At 41.2% G+C, this 20118-nt stretch overlaps 1 protein-coding gene across 1 annotated transcript in view; it reads right to left on the bottom strand.

Moving 5' to 3' along the window:
- Col25a1 (collagen type XXV alpha 1 chain) overlaps positions 1–20118 on the bottom strand; it is a 390406-nt gene that overhangs the window by 80733 nt on the left and 289555 nt on the right. The window contains exons 11-13 of the mRNA XM_057793723.1: positions 17690–17716; positions 15690–15734; positions 1423–1476 (exon numbers count right to left, since the gene is read on the bottom strand). Coding sequence (XP_057649706.1) covers positions 1423–1476; positions 15690–15734; positions 17690–17716 — 126 coding nt within the window. The remainder of the gene's footprint in view (positions 1–1422; positions 1477–15689; positions 15735–17689; positions 17717–20118) is intronic.

Below are 20118 nucleotides of genomic sequence, written 5' to 3'. Positions count from 1 at the left end.
CTCTAAAGTCCATACACCTTATGATGCTGTTTCCTGATGGAGCTTGAGTAAATGTTGCCATGAGACCAGAGAGCTTAAAGTGTTTTAAGGAGGTTATTGTGAGAAAGAAGAAAACCAAAGTAAGAGAATGCAATTTAGAAGTCAGTTTGGAGACAAATTTCTTTCCATTCTCTGGAATCAACCTGACCCCTTGGCTTTCTACATTTCTGGAGACCTTCACCCCTCAACATTTGTCCTGGTGGCCGCATTGCCAGGCAACACGAGAAGAGAACTATGGTTGCTCATGGAGAACTACCTCCCACCGTTGAGCTTTTTAATAAAGTGTAAGAAGAGGGCTGGATTCCCAGGAGAAATACTTTCCTTCTTCTTTAGGACAAAAAAAAAAAAAAAAAAAAAAAAAAGGCAGGTCCATGAGTTTTAGGTCTGTTCTCAGCACCTAAACAGCAGCACACCATGCAAAATCAGTTGACAGACATCTATGGGTACAGACTCACACCAGCACAGTTGATGGGCTTAGACATCAGTTTTGTACCTCAAGGGGGTGTTCACTCAAAGGATTTGGGATTCATCTGACTGCTTGGCTTAAACTAAACTGTCACCAATCTCTTTTGATTTAACAAATTCATTTGTTCTTCAAGAAACCAAGAAAACAGGCAATCCAAAAATTATCCGCATTACATTTTTTCCCTATTTAGTAATTCCAACTATATCCATTTTTAAATTCTAAACACACCACGTCTTTATTCTGTTCTTTGTCTGACTAACTGGCCACGTTGTATAGAAGCTGAAGGTGGCCAAACCTTGAGAAAAGCTGTCTTGGCTGTATGAGCATTATCTGTAGTGGGGCTTGCTAGCATGTACATTTGAGGAAGTATGACCACGACCTTTGTTTTTGCAACTTACTAAGGGGTAAAATGTCAGTAGTCATTTTGGGGGCTTCCTTGTGCTATTTAATTATCCCACAAGAAATAGCTTTTAAAATTATATTATGGGTGTTTTCCTTGCATGTGTGTGTATCTGTGTACCTGTACCATGTGTGCCTGGTTCCTTGGAGGCCAGAGGACAGCATGCATCTTCCGGGACTGGAGTTTCTTATGGAGGGTCGTGAGCTATTATTGGGTACCAAGAATTGAACTCTGGTCCTCTGAAAGAGCACTAGGTACTCTTAACTGCTTAGCCATCTCCCCAGCCCCACAAGATTTTAGACAATCACATCCTATTTCCTTTCTGCGTGTCTAATGCTACAGACAATCATGAGCATAATTTAGTCCTTAGTTATAAAGTTCTAGGACCACATATTATAGCCATGACAAAAAGGTCTACCCAACTACAACCAGAAAAATAACTTAAAAGACTATGACAGTTTAACACTGTTTAGAAACCATGCAGTGGGTGACGGTGCTTGGCTTTATCTGTACCAACCTTTGGTCCTGGGAGTCCACTCTGCCCTGCTTCTCCAGGTGATCCAGGCTCACCCTCAAAAGAGAAGACACACATTACTAAGCAATGCAAGCCAACCTAGAACACTGTAGAGATAATGAGAGGAGTTGGTCATCCTAGAATGTGCCAGAAAAACAGAGTTAAGGAACTATTAGAATAATTAGTCCCAGTGTGGTCCAAATTTTTACATCCTTGAGAACAAAGTATTTAACTGGGTTATTTCGCGCGCGCGTGCGTGTGTGTGTTTGTGTGTGTATCTTTTCATCATTAAGAAAGCTGAAGTGAGTTATCTATGGGGCCAATAGATAATATGGTTCTGGGTGTCATCCAATTAGTGCTTGTTGAAAGAATAAGGGTCACTTGGCAATGATAAACTCTTGGTGGAGAACTTTAAAGAGACCTATCAGATCAGTTAAATAAAGTCTAAATCATTAGATTTTTTTTCTTATTAAAGTAGCATTGACGAATGTCTATTTTGAAAATACATATCCTTAAACACCTACCTAATCTGCCAATACACATTTGACAAAAAAAAAAAAGCAGAATTTAAAAAGGCTTTTAAAAGTCGTTTTACAATGGTGGTGTGAAAGTCACGAAAACAAGCAGACTTTACTACTCACGGCTGCACTGAAAGATAAGCTTTCGTGAGAAAAGTAACGGCTGTTGGGCTAGAAAACGGCCCTCTTTTAGGGGGATGCCGGGATACAGCATCCGTCTGAACCAGCGATTGTGTTCCAAAAAGGGAAATAAAAATGAAACAAGAACAAAAGAATCCAAGCCCTGTGAAGTGCCCAGAAACAAGACACTGCACCCCCTTATGATGCTCCCATGTGGCTCATACTTCCATCCATCAGAACTTAATTTTCTTCTATGGAACATTTCCCAGTGTCCTTCACTATGTGATTGACTTCCAGGCAGCTTTCTTCTTTCCACGGAGAAAAGTAAAGTTGCTTCTTAGCTGACTTCTTAAAGACGGTGTTTATTTTAAGAGCAGTTTTGGGTTCACTACAGATTTAACTGATTTTGAAGACTGTTTCCTAAGTAACCTGTGGTCATTTTTGTGTTTTTTTCAGATTCACATACATTAATAACATTAATAATAAATACTTCTACATTTTATCTCGTTGTATGTGTGTATGCATGTGCAAATGCATGCATGCACACACTACAGAGGACAGCTTGAGGGGAATTGGATCTCTCCTTATGTTAGTTCCAGGTATCAAGCTCAGGTCATCAGACTTAGTGGGACTCACCCTTACCTGTTGAACCTTCTCACTGGCCATAAAGTAGAATTTCTTAATAGCCACAATCTTCCATTCATTAACTCAATTATTACAAACTTCTATGAGGCAAGTTTTATTTTTATCTTAGAACTCTGTCTAGACTTATAGAAAACAGTCAAGATTTGTACTAGCCTGACTAGGTGGAGGCAGAGGAAGAGGAAAGAGAATGATTTATATTCTCTTCATCATTTGATTCATATATCCCATCTACAAGTGGCTTTCCAGACGGCATAGAAACCCGAGGAAAATAAAACCTACAGAAGGGTATGTGTATGTGCCTAGCAGATTACCCAGGCCTGCGGAGCTTGCAGTGTCTTTCTCCTAGCAGGAAGCATTTCACTCTTGTTCTTCAGTGTAACCTCTAAAGTTGTGACCTGCTGGGAGAAATTCTGCTTCCTGCAGAAAGCCACATAACTGTAATTCTTGCCCTTTCTTTGGTAAGATGACAAAATTATTGACTTCCAATAATGAAGGCCATTATGGGAAAGTTTTGATACGACATTTGGACATAACAAAGGGCAAGAACTTGGGAGCAGAATTCACCCTGAACGAGGACCATCATCGTGGCTACACAAACAGAACAGAGCCACCGAGTCTGCCTTCAAAGACCCAGCGGCAGGATGCTCTAGTGTCATAACTCATGGCGTGAGGCAGAGAGGATGCTGCAGGAACAATGTAAACTCTGTTTGACTTTCATAGAATAACCATGGTAGCCAGAGACATTAAAACAAAACATGGTTAAAGCCCCGGATCCGGGAAAAACTCACGCTGAGATTTGAAGTGGGGAAGAAAAATATTGCTTAGGTGGCTGTGTAATGTTTTCCTCGATATATGAACCCCAAGGGACTGAGCGTTGGATTCTCTTTCTCTTGCTCGTGTTGCTAAAAAGAACCTTTAACAGAAGATGAAACTGAGAAACTGGACTCACACCCTTTCTCTGTGGGAATTCATTTCATGCTGTCCTGTATCCATAGGCTCTTTTTACTCAGCCTTACATATTTCTAAGCAGCTATCAGCATGTCCCATAGGATATTGTTATGAGTTTTTATGGATTTGTTTCTACAGGGCACTCATGATTGCCTTATGAGTGGTTTGATTAGCCTCTATCAAAGTCAAGTCTGACCAATCTTTTACTGAATTCCACATTGCTAAATACTCAAGTTGTTTAAAATAAGCATCTCTAGAAAAACAGTCATAGTTTTCTAACAAGTTCTTTAAGAAAAATTGCCTGGATTTATTTTGTCGCCACTGGGGAAAATTTAAGGAACTGGCTGCGAGCTTCTAAATGGCATTCTAGGGGTTCTGAGTTTTCTTTGCATTTAAAAATTTTACTTTTAAAATGTGTATGACTGTTTGCGTGCATGTACATGTGTGCACCATGTGAATGCCTGTGCCCATGGAGGCCAGAAGAGGGCGCTAGATCCTCTGGATCTGAGTTACATGTGGATGTGAAACCCTATCCTACTCCCCACAGCTGCATGGGTGCTGGGAAGCAAACTTCAGAAGCATCAAGGGCTCTTAATTGCTGAGCCATCTCTCCAGTACCCCCTTCTTTTCTTTTGTAGGCGTCCATTTTTAAAAATTATCCACAACTTTGTCAGTATTAGACATTACAACTTTAATTATTTTTTGGTTATTTTTTATTGATTTTTGGTGTGTGTGTGTGTGTGTGTGTGTGAGAGAGAGAGAGAGAGAGAGAGAGAGAGAGAGAGAGAGAGAGGGAGGGAGGGAGGGAGGGAGGGAGGGAGGGAGAGAGAGAGAACGCTAGTACTAAGGTTGTCAGACAGCTTATCCATCTTTTTCTTATTTCTAGACACCATGGACATTCCATAGACAGTAATAAAATAAAATAGCAGGGGCCATCTGACTGAAAGAGTTTTCTCTGCTAGAGAGGAAATGTGAAGACAATCCTTGGAATATCATCCACTTCTATATTGACACTATCGGTAGGCTGGACTGACTTCTCTGGCTGATTGGTTACTTTCATTTCTTTTTAAACCACATTCTCTTGAGAACTCTCATCTAAAAGATCACTCAAGGCTCTTACAATCACATCAGCTACTGCTACTCAACTGAAAGGCCGAATCCTGAAGGGTAGGAGGTGACGTGGTTTTCTCACAGAGATGAGTGCTGATGACAAGGAGGTCATTTAGCTGAAATAGTGCTCACCACTTCCTCAGTCACAGTGGTTTTCCAGTCCATCCGTGGGAATGGAAAAGGAGTCATGGCTTTATATTTTTAGTATAATATAATTTCACTTTCATTGCATTATAACTATTGTGTGTGCATGCATGAGTGCGTGCATGTGTGTGTGCATGTGTATGCATGTGTGTGTATGTAAGGCTAAAATCAAACATACTCAGAGGGGACAAGTAAGTGTTGAGAGGCAAGGAAGAGCGAAGAGACAGATTTGAGGTTAGAATTCAAGTCACCTCATTCCCATTTCTCGTAATCGAGCAGCTTGGATCTAAAAACTCACTAAATTTCCCATGTTTCTTTTAGCATTAAACACTGGGTTAGTGTTAGGGAAGTGTCCAGTTGGCTCCAAATATTTCTACTTAAGGTCTAAGACACAGGACAGATCTCTTGTACTTCTATGGGGCTCAGCATGTCTTCTACAAAGAGGGGCTGGAATCTTTGTTCCCTGTTCCTATAAGATCTAGTAGGACTACCATCACTTGTTGTTGGACCATAGATGTTACCCAGTAGATCATTGTTCCTCAGAGGTTGGATTAAATTTTGTTTCGAACCCAAATTCCCAGGCTTTGGAGTCCAGGCTTGCACGTGTTTGCACATATTAGCCCCGATTTCCCCAAATTAAGATGTGCTGGCTAGTTCCTCATCCTTGGTCTCCATAAGCTGTCTCCTTCAGGCACTGGGAAGATCTGAATTGAGCATTGTGGGTACCTAGGGAAGGGTTCTTGTCACAGGCACAGTCTGTCTCGGTCTTGCTAGCTTCTGGTTTCTCCCTCTTCCAGTTCACCTTCCTCCTCCCTCCCAGACCATTCCGGGAACTCAGCTTCAACGTGGATTAGTCTACAACATTCTTAGCTTCTACTTGACACCCAACACCTGTTATTTTCATTTTCATTTTCTGGAGGCAAAGGAGGCTTTAGAACACGACGAAAGGAAAGCCAGAACCCTCATCTTGGACAATTAGATTTGGTTCTGCCTCAGAGGACTGGGCATCCCTGTAGGGGAGCTTTGTCTTGTTTATCCCATCAGTAAACTTCTCCCATCAAATTAGAGACTCTGTCCTCCTTGGCAATGTGATATTAATTAGTGGAAAAGCAGACAGGTATGCCAGCCAGGAATTAAATTCAAATATGCTGCGTTGGATCATTTGTTGACATGGCCCTTAAGCTGATTGAAATAATAACTAAAGTAAACCTAGCAAGCTTAAGGGGGAAAATAATAAATGTCTAAAAATTACAAATATGTAAAAATGTATAATAAGTCACAGTAGACTAATAACTCCCCGTATGAGCTAGTTTTGGAAGAAGTCAGCTCATCAGTACCTTAGATTCCTGTGCTGCTAATTCAGAGAGGCATGTATGCAAGACAATTTGGAAAACAGTACTGGAAAGCAAAGGGATCGGTGTTTAGGAGGTCACCCAACATGGCTGGATTTCATTTATCTGGGTATACTTTACATACGAGAGAGCTATTGTTTGCCTGGAGCATATTAATGCACTTTGAAGACTCAGTTTGGAGTACATCCCCTATTTACTGCTCCACATGAGAGGACCCTCTCCCTCTCTCCTTCCTCCCCCCCCTCCTTGGTTCTCATTGGAAGGAGACACGGTGATTACCCCCAATAGCCAGTCTGTGAGCTCTGCACGCTCTGTGCACTGGTGTTCTGCAGCTACTACCTTGCTTCCCTCAGCCTCCCGTGCTCACACTTGAGAGTGTGGGTTAGGAAAGAGACCAGTGCAGACTCTGGAAACAGAGTCAGGACATAAGAAGCAGGAATCCTTGCACCTGTGATCAATCCCAGAACTTGGGAGGCAGAGACAGGCAGATCTCTGTGAGTTCGAGGCCAGCCTGGTATACAAGAGCTAGTTCCAGGACAGGCTGCAAAGCTACAGAGAAACCCTATCTCGGAAAATGAGGAGGAGGAGGAGGAGAAGAAGGAGGAGTACAGCTCACCTAACAGAAGCACCTATCTAGGATCTCCTTTTTAAAACAACCAGACCTGCACCAAAGCCACCCAGAAGACATGCTGCGGAAGAAGGCTTTCTTTCTGTACGTGAAAAGCTGTCCTTTGCACATACTCTTGTAGAAGATAATTTGAGAAGACAAAGCAGCAAACCAGATGAAACAGGTTATATGCAGTGGAAGAGTTTCTTAGAACTGGGTGAAGTTAGCTACAATACAGTTTTTCAGCTTCCCTGTGTTCTGTAAGTCCTTTAAATTAAACCATTTGGATTCATAGAAACTTCTGATTGGACCGATACTATTAGTGGAGTTTCAGCAATCAAAGGCAATCACCGTCCACCATGTTAGGTGGGTGAGAGGGGCCTTGACCCATCCAATTATAAGGAACTCTATGGCTGCGTGTGTGGGGAAGTGATTCTCTTACTCCACAGATGTATGTATGACTGAATGAAGAATAAAGCCCCAGCCACCTTCTACCCCCAGAGCATGGAAGAGAATGAAGCAGCGGCAAGAAAGAAGGATGAGAGATGAGGGCAAGTAGATCTTGGCAGAAAGTTTCAGATGCCAAAGCAGGCAGAGCCCAAGCCTGCACCGTGCTGGACTTTCAAGTTTATGCAGCTTAAAGAAATGCCTGTATTCTTCCAGTGGGTACCTGATACCTCTTAGACCAGTGGTTTTCAACCTGTTAGTTGTGACCCCTTTGAGCTCAAATGACCCTTTCACAGGGGTTGCATACCAGATATCCTGCACATCAGATATTTGCATTATGATTCATAACAGTAGCAACAGTAGCAAAATTACAAGGATGAAGTAGCAATGGAATAATTTATGGTTGGGGTCACACACCAAACTGTACTAAAGGGTCACAGCAGTAGGAAGACTGAGAACCTTAGACCTTGTAGCAGAATGCCCTCAGAAATCTTTTTCTTCTTCAAACACCCAGCTAAGACCTTTCTTCTTGAAGTGTTCTTTTCTTAAACTTTCTTTAAATTTATTTTTTTGTGTCTTTCATATCATGCATCTTGATCCCATCCATCCCTTCATATCTGCCCTCTGTCCTTGAAATCTCCCCCCAAAATAAAATATTAAAGGGAAAAAAGGGGGGAAATCTCATCATGGAAGCTGTAGTGTGACAGACACAGTGAGTTACACAGTAAACCCCTTTGTCCATATGTCTTTTCTTGCAAGTGTTCAATGCAAAGAGTCACTGGTCTTCTTTGAGGCCTCTGGTTTCTGCTACACTATCAATGCTGGGCCCTCACTGGGACTCCTCTTGGATATCCTGTTGTCTTGTATCATGGAGATCCTGCAGCTTTGGGTCTGCAGGACCAGTCCCTTCACATGCTCCTGCAGATCACAGATGGGTGAATGTTAGGATGGCAAACTCATAACCCTGGTTCTAGCCTGGGTAGTTGTAGGGTTAGTTAGTCTCCCCTGCCCTCACCACCAGGGGGAGCTCTCCACCATTACTATAGCTAGTTTACCCCATATAGCAATGAGCAAGGGGCGGGGCCAGTTCTCCTGCTTTCACATCCTCTGGGTGGCCTCTCCCATACCTATATCTTCAGAGCCATCTCTACTGTGTTGCCCAGAGAGATGCAGGGGGCATCGAGTGCTGCAACTGATGAGGGAGGGGCAGGGACAGCTCTCCTGCTCTCATGACCTCAGGGGCAGCTTTCCCACCTGCTACAGGCAGCATGGGGCAGGCATATGGCAGATGAGGGGCAGGGCTCTATCTCCCTTGCTCTCCACACACTTGTCAATAGGATCAGCTCTACTCTGCTGCACCCAGAAGGTGCAGGCGCCATTTTCCCAAGTGCTGCAGCTGGTAAGGGGAGGGTCAGCTTCCTCGCACTCCACAGGCGGAAGGGGCAAGGGGGAGGGCATCTTTCTCTCACAAAGTATTGTTCTGAGATAAATAAACATATATCTGCATATCATTTGAGTGATATGCTTTTCTTCTTGAAAGAGACTCATTTAATTATTAATAGAAAATTGAAATGATATGCTCAACTGGGAACAATTCTAAAGGTCACTGAAGCAGGGCAGAGTGAGAAATACTTCTTAATCACATGCATTTGGAGCAGTCTGAGGTTTCTGAATCCTGGAGGCATTCATGACTCCAGCTCGAGGAACACGGGTTTTAAACAGGAAATCACAGCCATTCCTTCCGCTATTCTTTCTGCCTGATCTTTAGAGGCCATCTTACAGTTTGTGCTTGACAACTTAGGAAGCCAAGGTTTTAGGAAATTCAAAGTCACACAAATACTGAGTAGATGGTTTGTATCCACTTAACGTCCACACTCTTGGCCTCTATTATGTGGTAGGAGCAGGCTGCCTGGCTTTTAAGCTACATTCTGCAAATAACACCTGTGTGGCAATGAGAAGACTCTTTACTCTTTCTCAGCCTTAGGGTCCTCATTTATAACTTATTTAATCACGGTGCCTACTTTATAGGATTGCTATGAGGACTCTGAATGCTACGCATAGAACATTTCAAACCATGTCTGGAAGTTGATAGGCGGTGAATGATTCCAGGTATTAGACCATTTCTGTTCTCCCTACTGACCAGAGAAGAAAGCGCTGGGAGAAATGAAGGCTCCCGTAAGTTAGTAGCAGCTATGCTGGTTCACATCTGGGTGATGGTTGCTGGCCTCTTGGCATCTGGGCTGGAGTAAAATCGAAGAAACTGGGTGGATGCCAACCTGCTAGGATTGCCACACTAAATAATTTAACAACAGCTTCATTTTTGAAACACAAATTTCAAAATGAATCTATTACGCAGAGATGAGCACTAACGCTATAAGAATATATTTTGTGCTTGATTTAGTGGCAACAAATTTGGAGGAAAAATTGTCCATGATGAACATGAAACCCACAGTGGTTAGACACTGTGTTTTAGACATAGAATTCTAAGACCAAATTGGTTCATAATTTACCCTGTCCATACTGCAATACAGTAGTATTTTCTCTTTCCCTTGTCAAGGCCTGTGGGATAATAATTATCCCCTAAAGCTACTTGAGGCCAGCATTCTCCGTCCCTTCCTACCAGGCCAGGCTGCCCTGTGTTTCTCTGCCACAGTACTCAACAGCATGGCAACTGAATAGACTTTGGGATATTGCTTCTCTAAGTCTAGGTTCCCTCATCCTGGGAATTCCACCATGGCGGATACAGCTTAAATCTTCGAGCTCAAGCCATACCTGGCACGTGCAAGTGTTGAGTAACCAAATGATGGGAGAAAACAGTGAGTGCCTCAGTAGACAGGAAAGCTTTGAAAAGGGGGCTCTTATCAAATTATATGTGCAATTTAATCATCTCTACTGAGTCAGCATTTCTGTGCTCTCATCTTTAAAATACAATCTTTTAAATTGAGATGTCAGGTAAGTGAGCTTCATGACGACACAATTCATTCAGATACAGCCGTCTGGATATTCTGTTTCACCAAGAAACCTGTGAGCAGTCCCCCCTCCCTCTGCCAATCAGTCCCTTAACTGCTTATTCTCCTTTGGTCCAATGTTTTCATCTATGAGGCTGACAGTTAACATTCAATTTTGGAGTAACATGGTTATATGAAGTTGAGGGGGAGCAATGGTTTAGAAAAAAATATCCCTCTATAGCAAAGAAGTAGACTCCTCTAAACAATTTAAAAGTAATTATGTAAAAGATGGGTTTATCTCTAGTTTCATTTAATGAGTTCAACTGAACGAGAAGTCAATCCGAGAGTGGAGTGAACTGTATATGGGATGTTTGAAACTACAAAGCACACTAAAGGATGCAGTGATCTTATGGAAGAATGGGTAATGGGTAAATGAAGATGCTAACAAGAAAGGATGAGCGTTACCATGGCAACTATAGGGACAGTGATCTTAGTCCTTGGGATTCTAATTTACCAAATCTCTAAGAAGACAGTAAATGCAATAAATGTAATTCAATTCCCACTGTTAATAAATGCAAGAAGTAATTATTACAAAATAATTTCCATGAACCATAACCAATCTGGAATCAGAAATCCGCCTTTTCTTTTCCTATTTTTACTTACTGGACAATGACAGAAAGTCACAATTAAATAGCTCACTGGCAAGTTCTGCTACAGGAAACTTTTAGGCTACAGCAAAGAGAACTACAACGTATTGAAATCCTTCAAGAATTTAATTCAAAGTTGGGGGTGTGCGAGAGAGAATCTTAGCTGCACACATGCCAAGCACACACTTAGTGCTGACCTACATCTTATTCAAGCCTTAATTCCTACTTTAAGATTGAAACAAGAATGACATTGTGTTTAATAGTTATACTGACTGGAGCAAGCACAGAATAGTGGGATCACTGTGCGGTTTAATTGTGTAGACTTGAGTCAATGGTTTGACCTTTGCAAGGCTGGAAGCTTCAATTTATCTCCTCTCTAAATATATTTACACTAAAAAATGCCATTGGAAGTATTTTGTGAAGATGAATGTCAGCTAAGAACTACGAGGCTCCTGGGTAAGAGATGAAATAGCATTCCAAATAGCTTGGCTACAAGCTAATGAAAATTTAATGTCACTTAAAAACCACATAGCTATCTGGGACAGATTCATAGACGACACATTGGTCTCATTTTTTTTTATTTTAACATTATGTTTTAAACTTGAAAAATAGGATCTAGAAAAGCCTTTGAAAGCTACAGTGGCCAAGATTCTTGCTTTGGCAAGAATCCTTATGAACTCTGAAAAATACTAGATTTCATAGCAAAAATAATCTGCTTTTAATCATGAAAACAATTGACACTTTTTTCTACTGATGAAGTGCAAAGGATTTCAGCTGAGATATACGCATGCTGGGCCTCTCATGTGCCGTTTATCTATTACCAGATTTCTTCTTCCATGGCATTTGCACTAACTGCTGCTCAAATAAATTATTCTGGTGATGGGCTTATTTACTATGCTTGGGCCAGGTAAGATAAACATGTGAAAGAAAATTAAAACAAGGGGTTTAAAACAACACCTATTGAGTGTAGAGCTTGAAAGAACTGATGTCCAAATATTCTAACAGAACTGTAGAAAATTCCGTAAATTCTGCTAACTGCTTCTTCAGTTTAATGATGGTACCTTTTCCTCCAGAGAGCCCTTCTGCAGGAACAGGGTTTAACTGAGCCCAAGTGTTGCATTTGCCTATTGCAGATCAATCACAACATACAAGTAAAGTGTTCATTAGAGTTTTAACCAAGAGGACCTACACAGGAGAATTACAAAACTTATTTTTGTGTCCAATGTCACTAGCAGCAACCGTTCATATTTTTGGTAGGGTTTTGAATGACGTCTGACCTGTTTTGGCTCCAGTGCAAAGCATGGGAAGCCAGCTTTCCGAGTTGGGAACCAAAGATGCTAGGAACTTGTTGAATGGGTAATGTGACAGGAATGACATTCTGGGGCCTGTGTCATTAGGGGACTTAGAGATAAATGAACACAATCCTTTCTCTTGTAGATAAAGATATAACACAGTCTTTTCTCTTGTAGATAAAGATATACCTTAAGTCCAGAGAGGAAAGGTTCTTCAAAGAACAGACTATCACCTCCAGAGTTGAGGATGTTAGCTAGCAGTGGCTGCACGTAGATACGTAACGAAGTGACATGTCCTTCTTCTCCTACCCACGCTCCTATCATTCTGACCACTCATTTTATACTGTGTGGAAGGTGGGCTGGGGAGATTCCAGCTTCCTGTATATTAATTTTCATCCTATGTTGACTATTAAGGGGTCTTCTCTTTGCTTGAGTCGAAGTGCAGAGTCTCCTAAAACATGTTAGTATATTAATAGACGCAGATTTTGAGCATCTATGAATGACATTGACTTTAGTTACCTTGTCTAGTCAGCACTATACGGCCTCTTTTCTTTTATACCAGAGCCATAAGAATGTTGCATAGAGTTCTCAGACAAAGATGTGGAGCAGTCTCTCTCAGGCTAGGAGGTAATGTTCTTGCTGCGTTACCCCACTGCCACTTTTCACAGGCTCCTTAGTACTCCTTTACAGACTGGCGCCAGGTTAGATTTCATACTGTGCTACTGCTATGTAAGCCTTTTTACTCAGTACAATATAAAGAATCAGAAGACCATGGCATAAATCCGTGTTACTTAGTCTTCATCAGTAACTGCATAGGTGGACATTACAAAGCTTACTTGACGAGCCACACCACTTGCACAGACCTGGTACTAAGGAGTCACCCGCTGGGTACTAAGAGCACTATTTGTTCCACGCCACACCGCAGCCTCCAATGGGCACTGACCTGTATCCGTGTGACTATTTCGGGATTATCGTTAGCATTGTTGAAAATAAGTAACAGATACATAGCACAATAAGGAAATGTCCAGGTTGCTAATCAAAGTGACCAATATTTATTTTTACAAAATAAATGCAAAACTAAGTCACCATCACCAATTTTGTCGAACTGAATGGCTTGGAAATGGTTTGGTGGGAAATAAACAGTTTTCTTCTGTCCAACTCAACAGAAAATCATTTTTTCCTTTCTGGTTGTTATTTTCCAAAGTTTCTGATGGCTTAGAAGTCACACCCTCTCTTACCTGTCATCAGAAAATGACTTTCTAGGCATCAAAAATGCAACTTTGGAAAAAATGAAATTGTAACGCGGGAGAAAACATTTTGTTAAGGTAACGACAGGATACTGAAGTTCTTTCAAGAAACTATGATGTCATTGTGAATGTTCTTCTTAGAAAAAGACCTTCTAGAAGTTTAAGCCACTCAGACCCTCCAACCCAACTGTAGGATTATTGCCAGCTTTGCTCTTACTGTCAGAGACTGGCTGTCTTGGTGGAGAAGAATCCTTCCACACTTATCGTCCTAAAGATGATCTAGCTGCCATGGCACTTTTAAGAACTAGTGAGGATTAAGGGGTGTCCTCCCCACAGTCTTTTAGTTCCAGGTCCAGGAAGTTGGAAAAATGAACCCTCACTGCCTCGTGCTCATATCTTTACAAATGTGGGATGTGGGCTTCCCACTGTTTTAGAGAAAACACATTTAAAACGCCGCGAAGATATATTGCAATACATAAAGCTGTGACTGTTCACTGCGGTTTCCTTGATATGTAATTTAAACTCGGGGACTAGGACAAGAGAATGTCACATTCCTGTCTCTTTCTAAGGAAATTGCACATTTCCTTGTAAAAATAAAAAAAAATATGAAGTCTTCAAAAGGGCAGTTTTCAAGTTGTGTTCTCTCAGGTTAAAGTTTTCTATAAATTTTCATGATGGCTCTCAAAGGTAGACAGAGGAAAAACAAGACAAAAGACAAAGCAACACATCAAGCATGCATGCAAGTTTGGTCTTCACCAATGTCAAAAACATCCCAAGTTATGCAACCTTCAAAACTTCCTTATAGCAAGTACTTTTTAAATTTTTGATCATATTTCTCCTCTATGATATGCAGTTTTATAAAAAAGAAAGTCTTCTAACTTTTCCAGGATTTGGGAGAGGGGAGAAAAATGTACATTTTACTGGAGTGTAAATGGGGCCCTAGCATGGGCTATGGATGGGAACTCAGTATTTGGTTTATGTAGTAAGGGTACTATGAGCCTTGATGGGGAATATTAATTTTTCTTGGAATCTGAGTAATTCTGACCTGCCTCTTTGAAATACAGATCAATCAAACCTTTAGCTTTCCACTAAAATAAAATATAGGAATGGTTTAATAGTAATGACAGACACTTTTATAAAGGCTTTTTAATACATTAATCCCTGCATGGACCTTTGAGGCAGGAATTGAGCTTCTCTCCTCATGTGGAGGCAGAAAAGAAGGTCAGAGAATTCAAAGACTTTGACAGAATCTACACAGCATCGAAGTGCTGGGCTCCTATTCTTAGCTACTTTGTAGGTTTAAGAGATCTTAAGAGAGAGAGAGGAAGATGGGCAAGATGAAAAGGTCAAGCTCAAGTTTGTCCTTTCAATGAGAGCTGGGGTCCTTGTGGGATTTCAGAACTTGGTCCAGGGTACAGGGCTTTAGCATATTCTGGAAGCTGAGTAGATGAGTCATAAGCTTTCTAAGGGCTGGGTCCAGGTTTCAGAGGGAGACAGGAAAGTCCCAAGCTCAGCTTCCTAGACCCTGGTGAACTGGGCCAGCTCTGGGTTGTGTCAGCTACCACAGTGGCTTTGTTCATCTCTGTAGTGGTTCCAGACTAGAGATTTGGTAAGCATGTTAAGGGCACAAATACCAGGCTTACCTGTGGGATAACATTAGATGCTTTCTCCAAATGATAATATGCTATGAAAATAAATAAACACATGCAAAGAGATGTGTGTGTGTGTGTGTGTGTGTGTGTGTGTGTGTGAGAGAGAGAGAGAGAGAGAGAGAGAGAGAGAGAGTTGTACTTTGATCCCCTTCATTATTAACAGCACACCAGAAGTTAATAGTATGGAGCCTATTTCAATCCCAAATTTGCTTAACAGTGAAAAGAGCTTGCTCTGGTTCAGAAGATTTTCATGCGTTCTCATTCTATAAATAACTTCTGTTAATCAAAGAAATAGTACACATTAATTTACCCATGATCAGAACAAGCGTTTGAATGTTAAGTACAGCCTCTCCTCTCTCCCCTACGTCATTACAACAACTTAACAAAATGGAACACATCCAAAACACTTACAGTGGAAAACTTTCAGTTTGGGAATCACTGCTTCTTTAAAACCAACTCATCTGAACATTTGTTCCATGGCTTTCTCATTTTTGCAAACATACAAGCTGATTAATAACACCACACCCTAGAATGATTCTGTTCCCCTAACAGTCTCCAAGTTATTCAATAAAGGCTACAATCAGCAAACTCACCTTCTGCCCATTCATGCCTGGGGTCCCAGGTGCTCCAGTGGAACCCTAAGGAAGCACATGATTAAATTTAGTTGACATTATGATCAATATTTCAGTTCTAATTCTGTACAGTGTTTGTTACACCAGCCACAATGTTACATGGCTAAAACCTACTATAGCTCCCATTGTGTTTTTTTTCTAGATTTTATCCTCTGTGTTCTAGTATTTAGTAATCTAGACAGATCTTCATACTTTCACAGAAAGTAGAGATAACGTTTAATATTCTTTCTGAATACTCACTTAACTATGATGACTTAGAGACTCTCACATAAATTGAAAGCTGAAATATTCATGAGGCCACATGGCTCAAAATTTTCATTTTAAAGACATAGATAATTTAGTTCTACCAGGAAAAAGCCAAGCCATAACAGCGACTCTTGAACTTGCCAAATTTACAGAACACAAAACAGAAGGTAATTTAAAAAGCAATTGATTACTCCACTACATGAGGATGCTATGCTGGAAACTCAAATTTGTTATATTCAGACCACTTTCCCTCTGGGCTTCCAGGAAGCATGTTAAGTCACCTAAGTATTGATAAGGCTTCTAAAGTGGACTCGAGGGCATCATGAATCTTGTGCACTGACCCGAAACAACATAACTTCTGAATTTGGAAGCTGAAGATCCCTGCATATGTAAACATGAACACATATACCCACTGGCTAAGAATGAACAGTCGATTGTGGATGGCTCAACTGAGGGTAGGAAAGTCAGCCACTACCTGAGATAACACAGGGCACCTAAGTATTAGTAAATATTTTTAAAAGGCAATGCCATTTCTCCCCTCCCCCCATGCACTTTAGGCTCTGGGAGAAGGTGTGTGTGTGTGTTTGCTTATTCTTAGTGTAGAGCAAAAAAACAGACTTTTAGTTATATGTTAAATTTCTTTTATAATAATGGAAGAATTTTTATTAAATAAGCATGATAATCATGACACTGTTCTAAAAAGAGCCCACTGGAGAAAACTTATATGCCAAACAAATTGAGCTGGCAAGTTTCTTAATGCAGCCCATGATCCTATGGGTCGGGAATTAAAGATCTTGAAGCCTGGAGCCCACATTTTACCCCGGTTGCACGTGGATCGGGCTAACTTTACAATTTCACACTGAGCTTTAATAGAGACATTATTATGAGGGACAAACTGTTCCGGCACGCAAGAGGTCTCACAGTGCAGGGACTTGACTTGGTTTTGACGGATTGTGTTTCAACAGATGGCACATGCCTGGCACTTGGGGATAAAAAGTCTCTATCTTTGATGAAGTCCAAAGATGAAGAGCAACCACTTTCCCACCTGTTACAACACAATTGTTTTCTGCGAGTTGGACATCCTCTCCCTCCCGGTTCGGGGTGGGAGATTAGCAGTGATGGCAAAAAGCCATCTCTCTGCTGTTGCTGTGTATTCGCTGCTAAACCACTGCTGTGTGATCTCAGACTCCGAGATCCTCCCTTTTCAAATGGAATTTGGTGATGGTGGCTAAGACTGAAATTTTAATCAGGAAGTCACTTTTCAGTTTCTCTCAGCCAAGGGGGACAGTGAGTGAGCCAAGCCGAGCAATGAATCAAGCACCAAGCATATCCTCTACGAGGGTCAGTTCTGTGGCCACTTGGCAGTTATATAGTTGACCAAGGCCAGCAATCAATTTGCAGTGTCACATGATCCTTCATGTTGTAAATGCTGTCAGAATGTGTTACCAATATTTGAATTAAATATTCCATAACCTACAAGTTCAGCAGACAGCTCAAAAAGATTTCTCTGGACTTACTGGACATTCTGCGATGGAGCAGAGAGGAAATCTAAGGCCCATCCTGATGTGCCTTAAGAAAATGGTTTAGAAAGCAGAATACACAAAGGACACTAACTCATTTAGCACCATCTGTGGTCACTAATTCCACCCACTTCTCTCGCTCTCCTTAGGCAAAGCAGCATAAGTAGTTCCTTAACACTGATACACACGCCCTACCTTTTGTCCTGGAGGCCCCAGAGGTCCCTAAAAGAGGAAAAACAATTCAATTAACACAATACTACTGCCATTTAAACTTAGATGATCAACCAACCATCAAAACAAAGTCATCCTATTCTGTAAGGTTCCCTTTGCTGTACTAAAAAATGCTGAGAAGGAAAATTCTCATTTGGAAATACAATATATATGTGTATATATTTCTATTTTATAAAGAAAATGGTTGAGGTCCCAGTGCATTTATTGCTTGATAGTCCTGTGATCTCTCTAGCAAATCAGTCTCATTTGGAGGGCCGGGGACATTGTTGCTAGAAGCAGTTAGAGCGCGACACCATTCTCTAGAAAACAGACACATTACATGGTGCCTTCATTAGTACAGCCCTGGTAAGCAGGCTTGCAAGCAAGGCGCTGCAGAGAAGCATGCTGTATTTTATTCTTTGGAAACGTAATCAAGTGACCTGAGCAAAATCTTGTTTACAAACTGGGGAGGCCAAGGCTAAAGGCAGCGCCTGGCGTGCACCCGAGAAGGGAACAAGGATGCTGCCAGCTCTCGTCAGACTGCTCTCTGAGAGGCAGGCAGACTACAGAATGTAGTGAGATGAAGGGCAATGTTTACTTAGAAAATGCAAATGTGACAGTCATGAAATGAAGCAGTTCTCAACCACAAAGTCAGTGTTAGGATCTGTTGACTTAATTTAGATGACGGCAAGGTTTCCCAGCAGCGGAAAAGAACACACAAAGCTACCACCTCATTTCTGACTCCTTATGTCTACTTAAAATAAAGGTATCAGGCTTTTTTTTTTTTTTTTGTTCCTTAAGAAGCATATTTGATTTGGGTGTGTTTTAGTGACTGTAGAGAGGCCACTATTTACACAAGAGCTCTTCGGGGCATCATGCTACCCTAGCAGCTTATTTTCATGTGGCGTTTCCATTGATCAACATCTGACATCCCTACTCTGTAACATGGTCTAAAACATGAGCATGATCATCAGGGGAAGACTGGGTCATGAATTTTAAGAAATGAACAGATACAGTGTTTAGAAACATCCAGAGAGCCTGTTCTCCACTGCTGTTTTGAACAGCCCTCCCAGGAAGACTCATTTCCTCTATAAACAGCTCTGGGTTATTGAATGAAGGCTGGGTCATACCAACTCCCGGTCCTCCTTGACTTACTCTGTTGAACAACTAGAACCACCAACTGTGTTTCTAATCGGCTAGCTATCTGCACATCTGTGGACATTCTCCCCACCCATCTTGCTCCCTCTGTTTGAAATCCTCCGTTTTAGATTTTGCAGAGAAAATAGAGCATCGGGTGTAAATCCCATCCAGATCACATCTCTCATCAACCCAAGCCCACATGGGCCTCAGAGGAAGAAAAGCCCCTCCCTCCTCACAAGGCCAGTTCATCAGGTAGACTCTGGAATCCATCCTTGCCTCTGCCCGGGGGGACCTTTCCAATCAATTACCCCTGCATCTGTATCAGCCTGCTCTTTCCCGTTAGCACATAAACAGGCTTAATCATTTCCTCACTGGTGTAAACTGTTTGGGAAACGAACGTCAATGCTAAGCAAGGGCAGACATTGCAAAGCCGTGATAGGGAATTGGAGAAGGAAGAAAAGCCTTGGGTTTATCACTGCCCAGGATCCCATCTTCTCAAGAGTCTCTGGAGGGTTTCCCTTCCTGACGTGCTGGGGTCCGGAAGGAAACTCTGTGATGAGGACTGCACTGGTTCAGTGTTTAGACGGAGGATGTATATGCCCAATTCTCAAGGGCTGCATTCCCATTTCAAATCTAACTTTGCCACTTGAAAAAACATCGTTCGCTAAAATTGGGTATTCCATTTCAGGGGAATATTTCAAACAAAATCAAGAAACTGTATATCAAGAATTGTAAGTGGAGACTAACAAACATGGCATTTTATAATTTTATCTTTGCATATTATATTAAATATTATTTGTCAAATTAAATCAGAGATTTAGAAAGACTAATCATATAAAATTAGACTAGGATGTTTTAATGCAATATTTAAGAAAAATCAAATAACCAAAGAAATTTAGTATATTTTCCATTCAGGTTTAGGAATCTAGTGTTATTTTTGTAAACTCATAAAAGCAGTTTTTAAGAAAAACATTAATTTTGAATTATGAATATACCTCTTATAGATGATTTGCAAGTCTTCTGCCAAGATATATTCTCAGTTATAAAAAAGGTACATATAGTTCTTAAATCTCACTGAAGGAAAAATGGTAGGGAGCCAAGGAGAGCGCCATCCGTTACCAGAGGGAAATTGGGAGTTGAGTTGAATACAAGGGGTAGGCATACTTTTGAGTAAGTAAACAAACACTTGGGCGCACACACACACACACACACACACACAGATACACAGTTTATTAAACTAAACGAGATTTTTCTTATGTATGTTTCAAATATGT

Source organism: Chionomys nivalis, chromosome 18, assembly GCF_950005125.1.
Source record: "Chionomys nivalis chromosome 18, mChiNiv1.1, whole genome shotgun sequence".
Classification (NCBI taxonomy): domain Eukaryota; kingdom Metazoa; phylum Chordata; class Mammalia; order Rodentia; family Cricetidae; genus Chionomys; species Chionomys nivalis.
The sequence above is the reverse complement of the archived record's forward strand: the minus strand, read 5'-3'. Positions and strand labels throughout refer to the sequence as shown.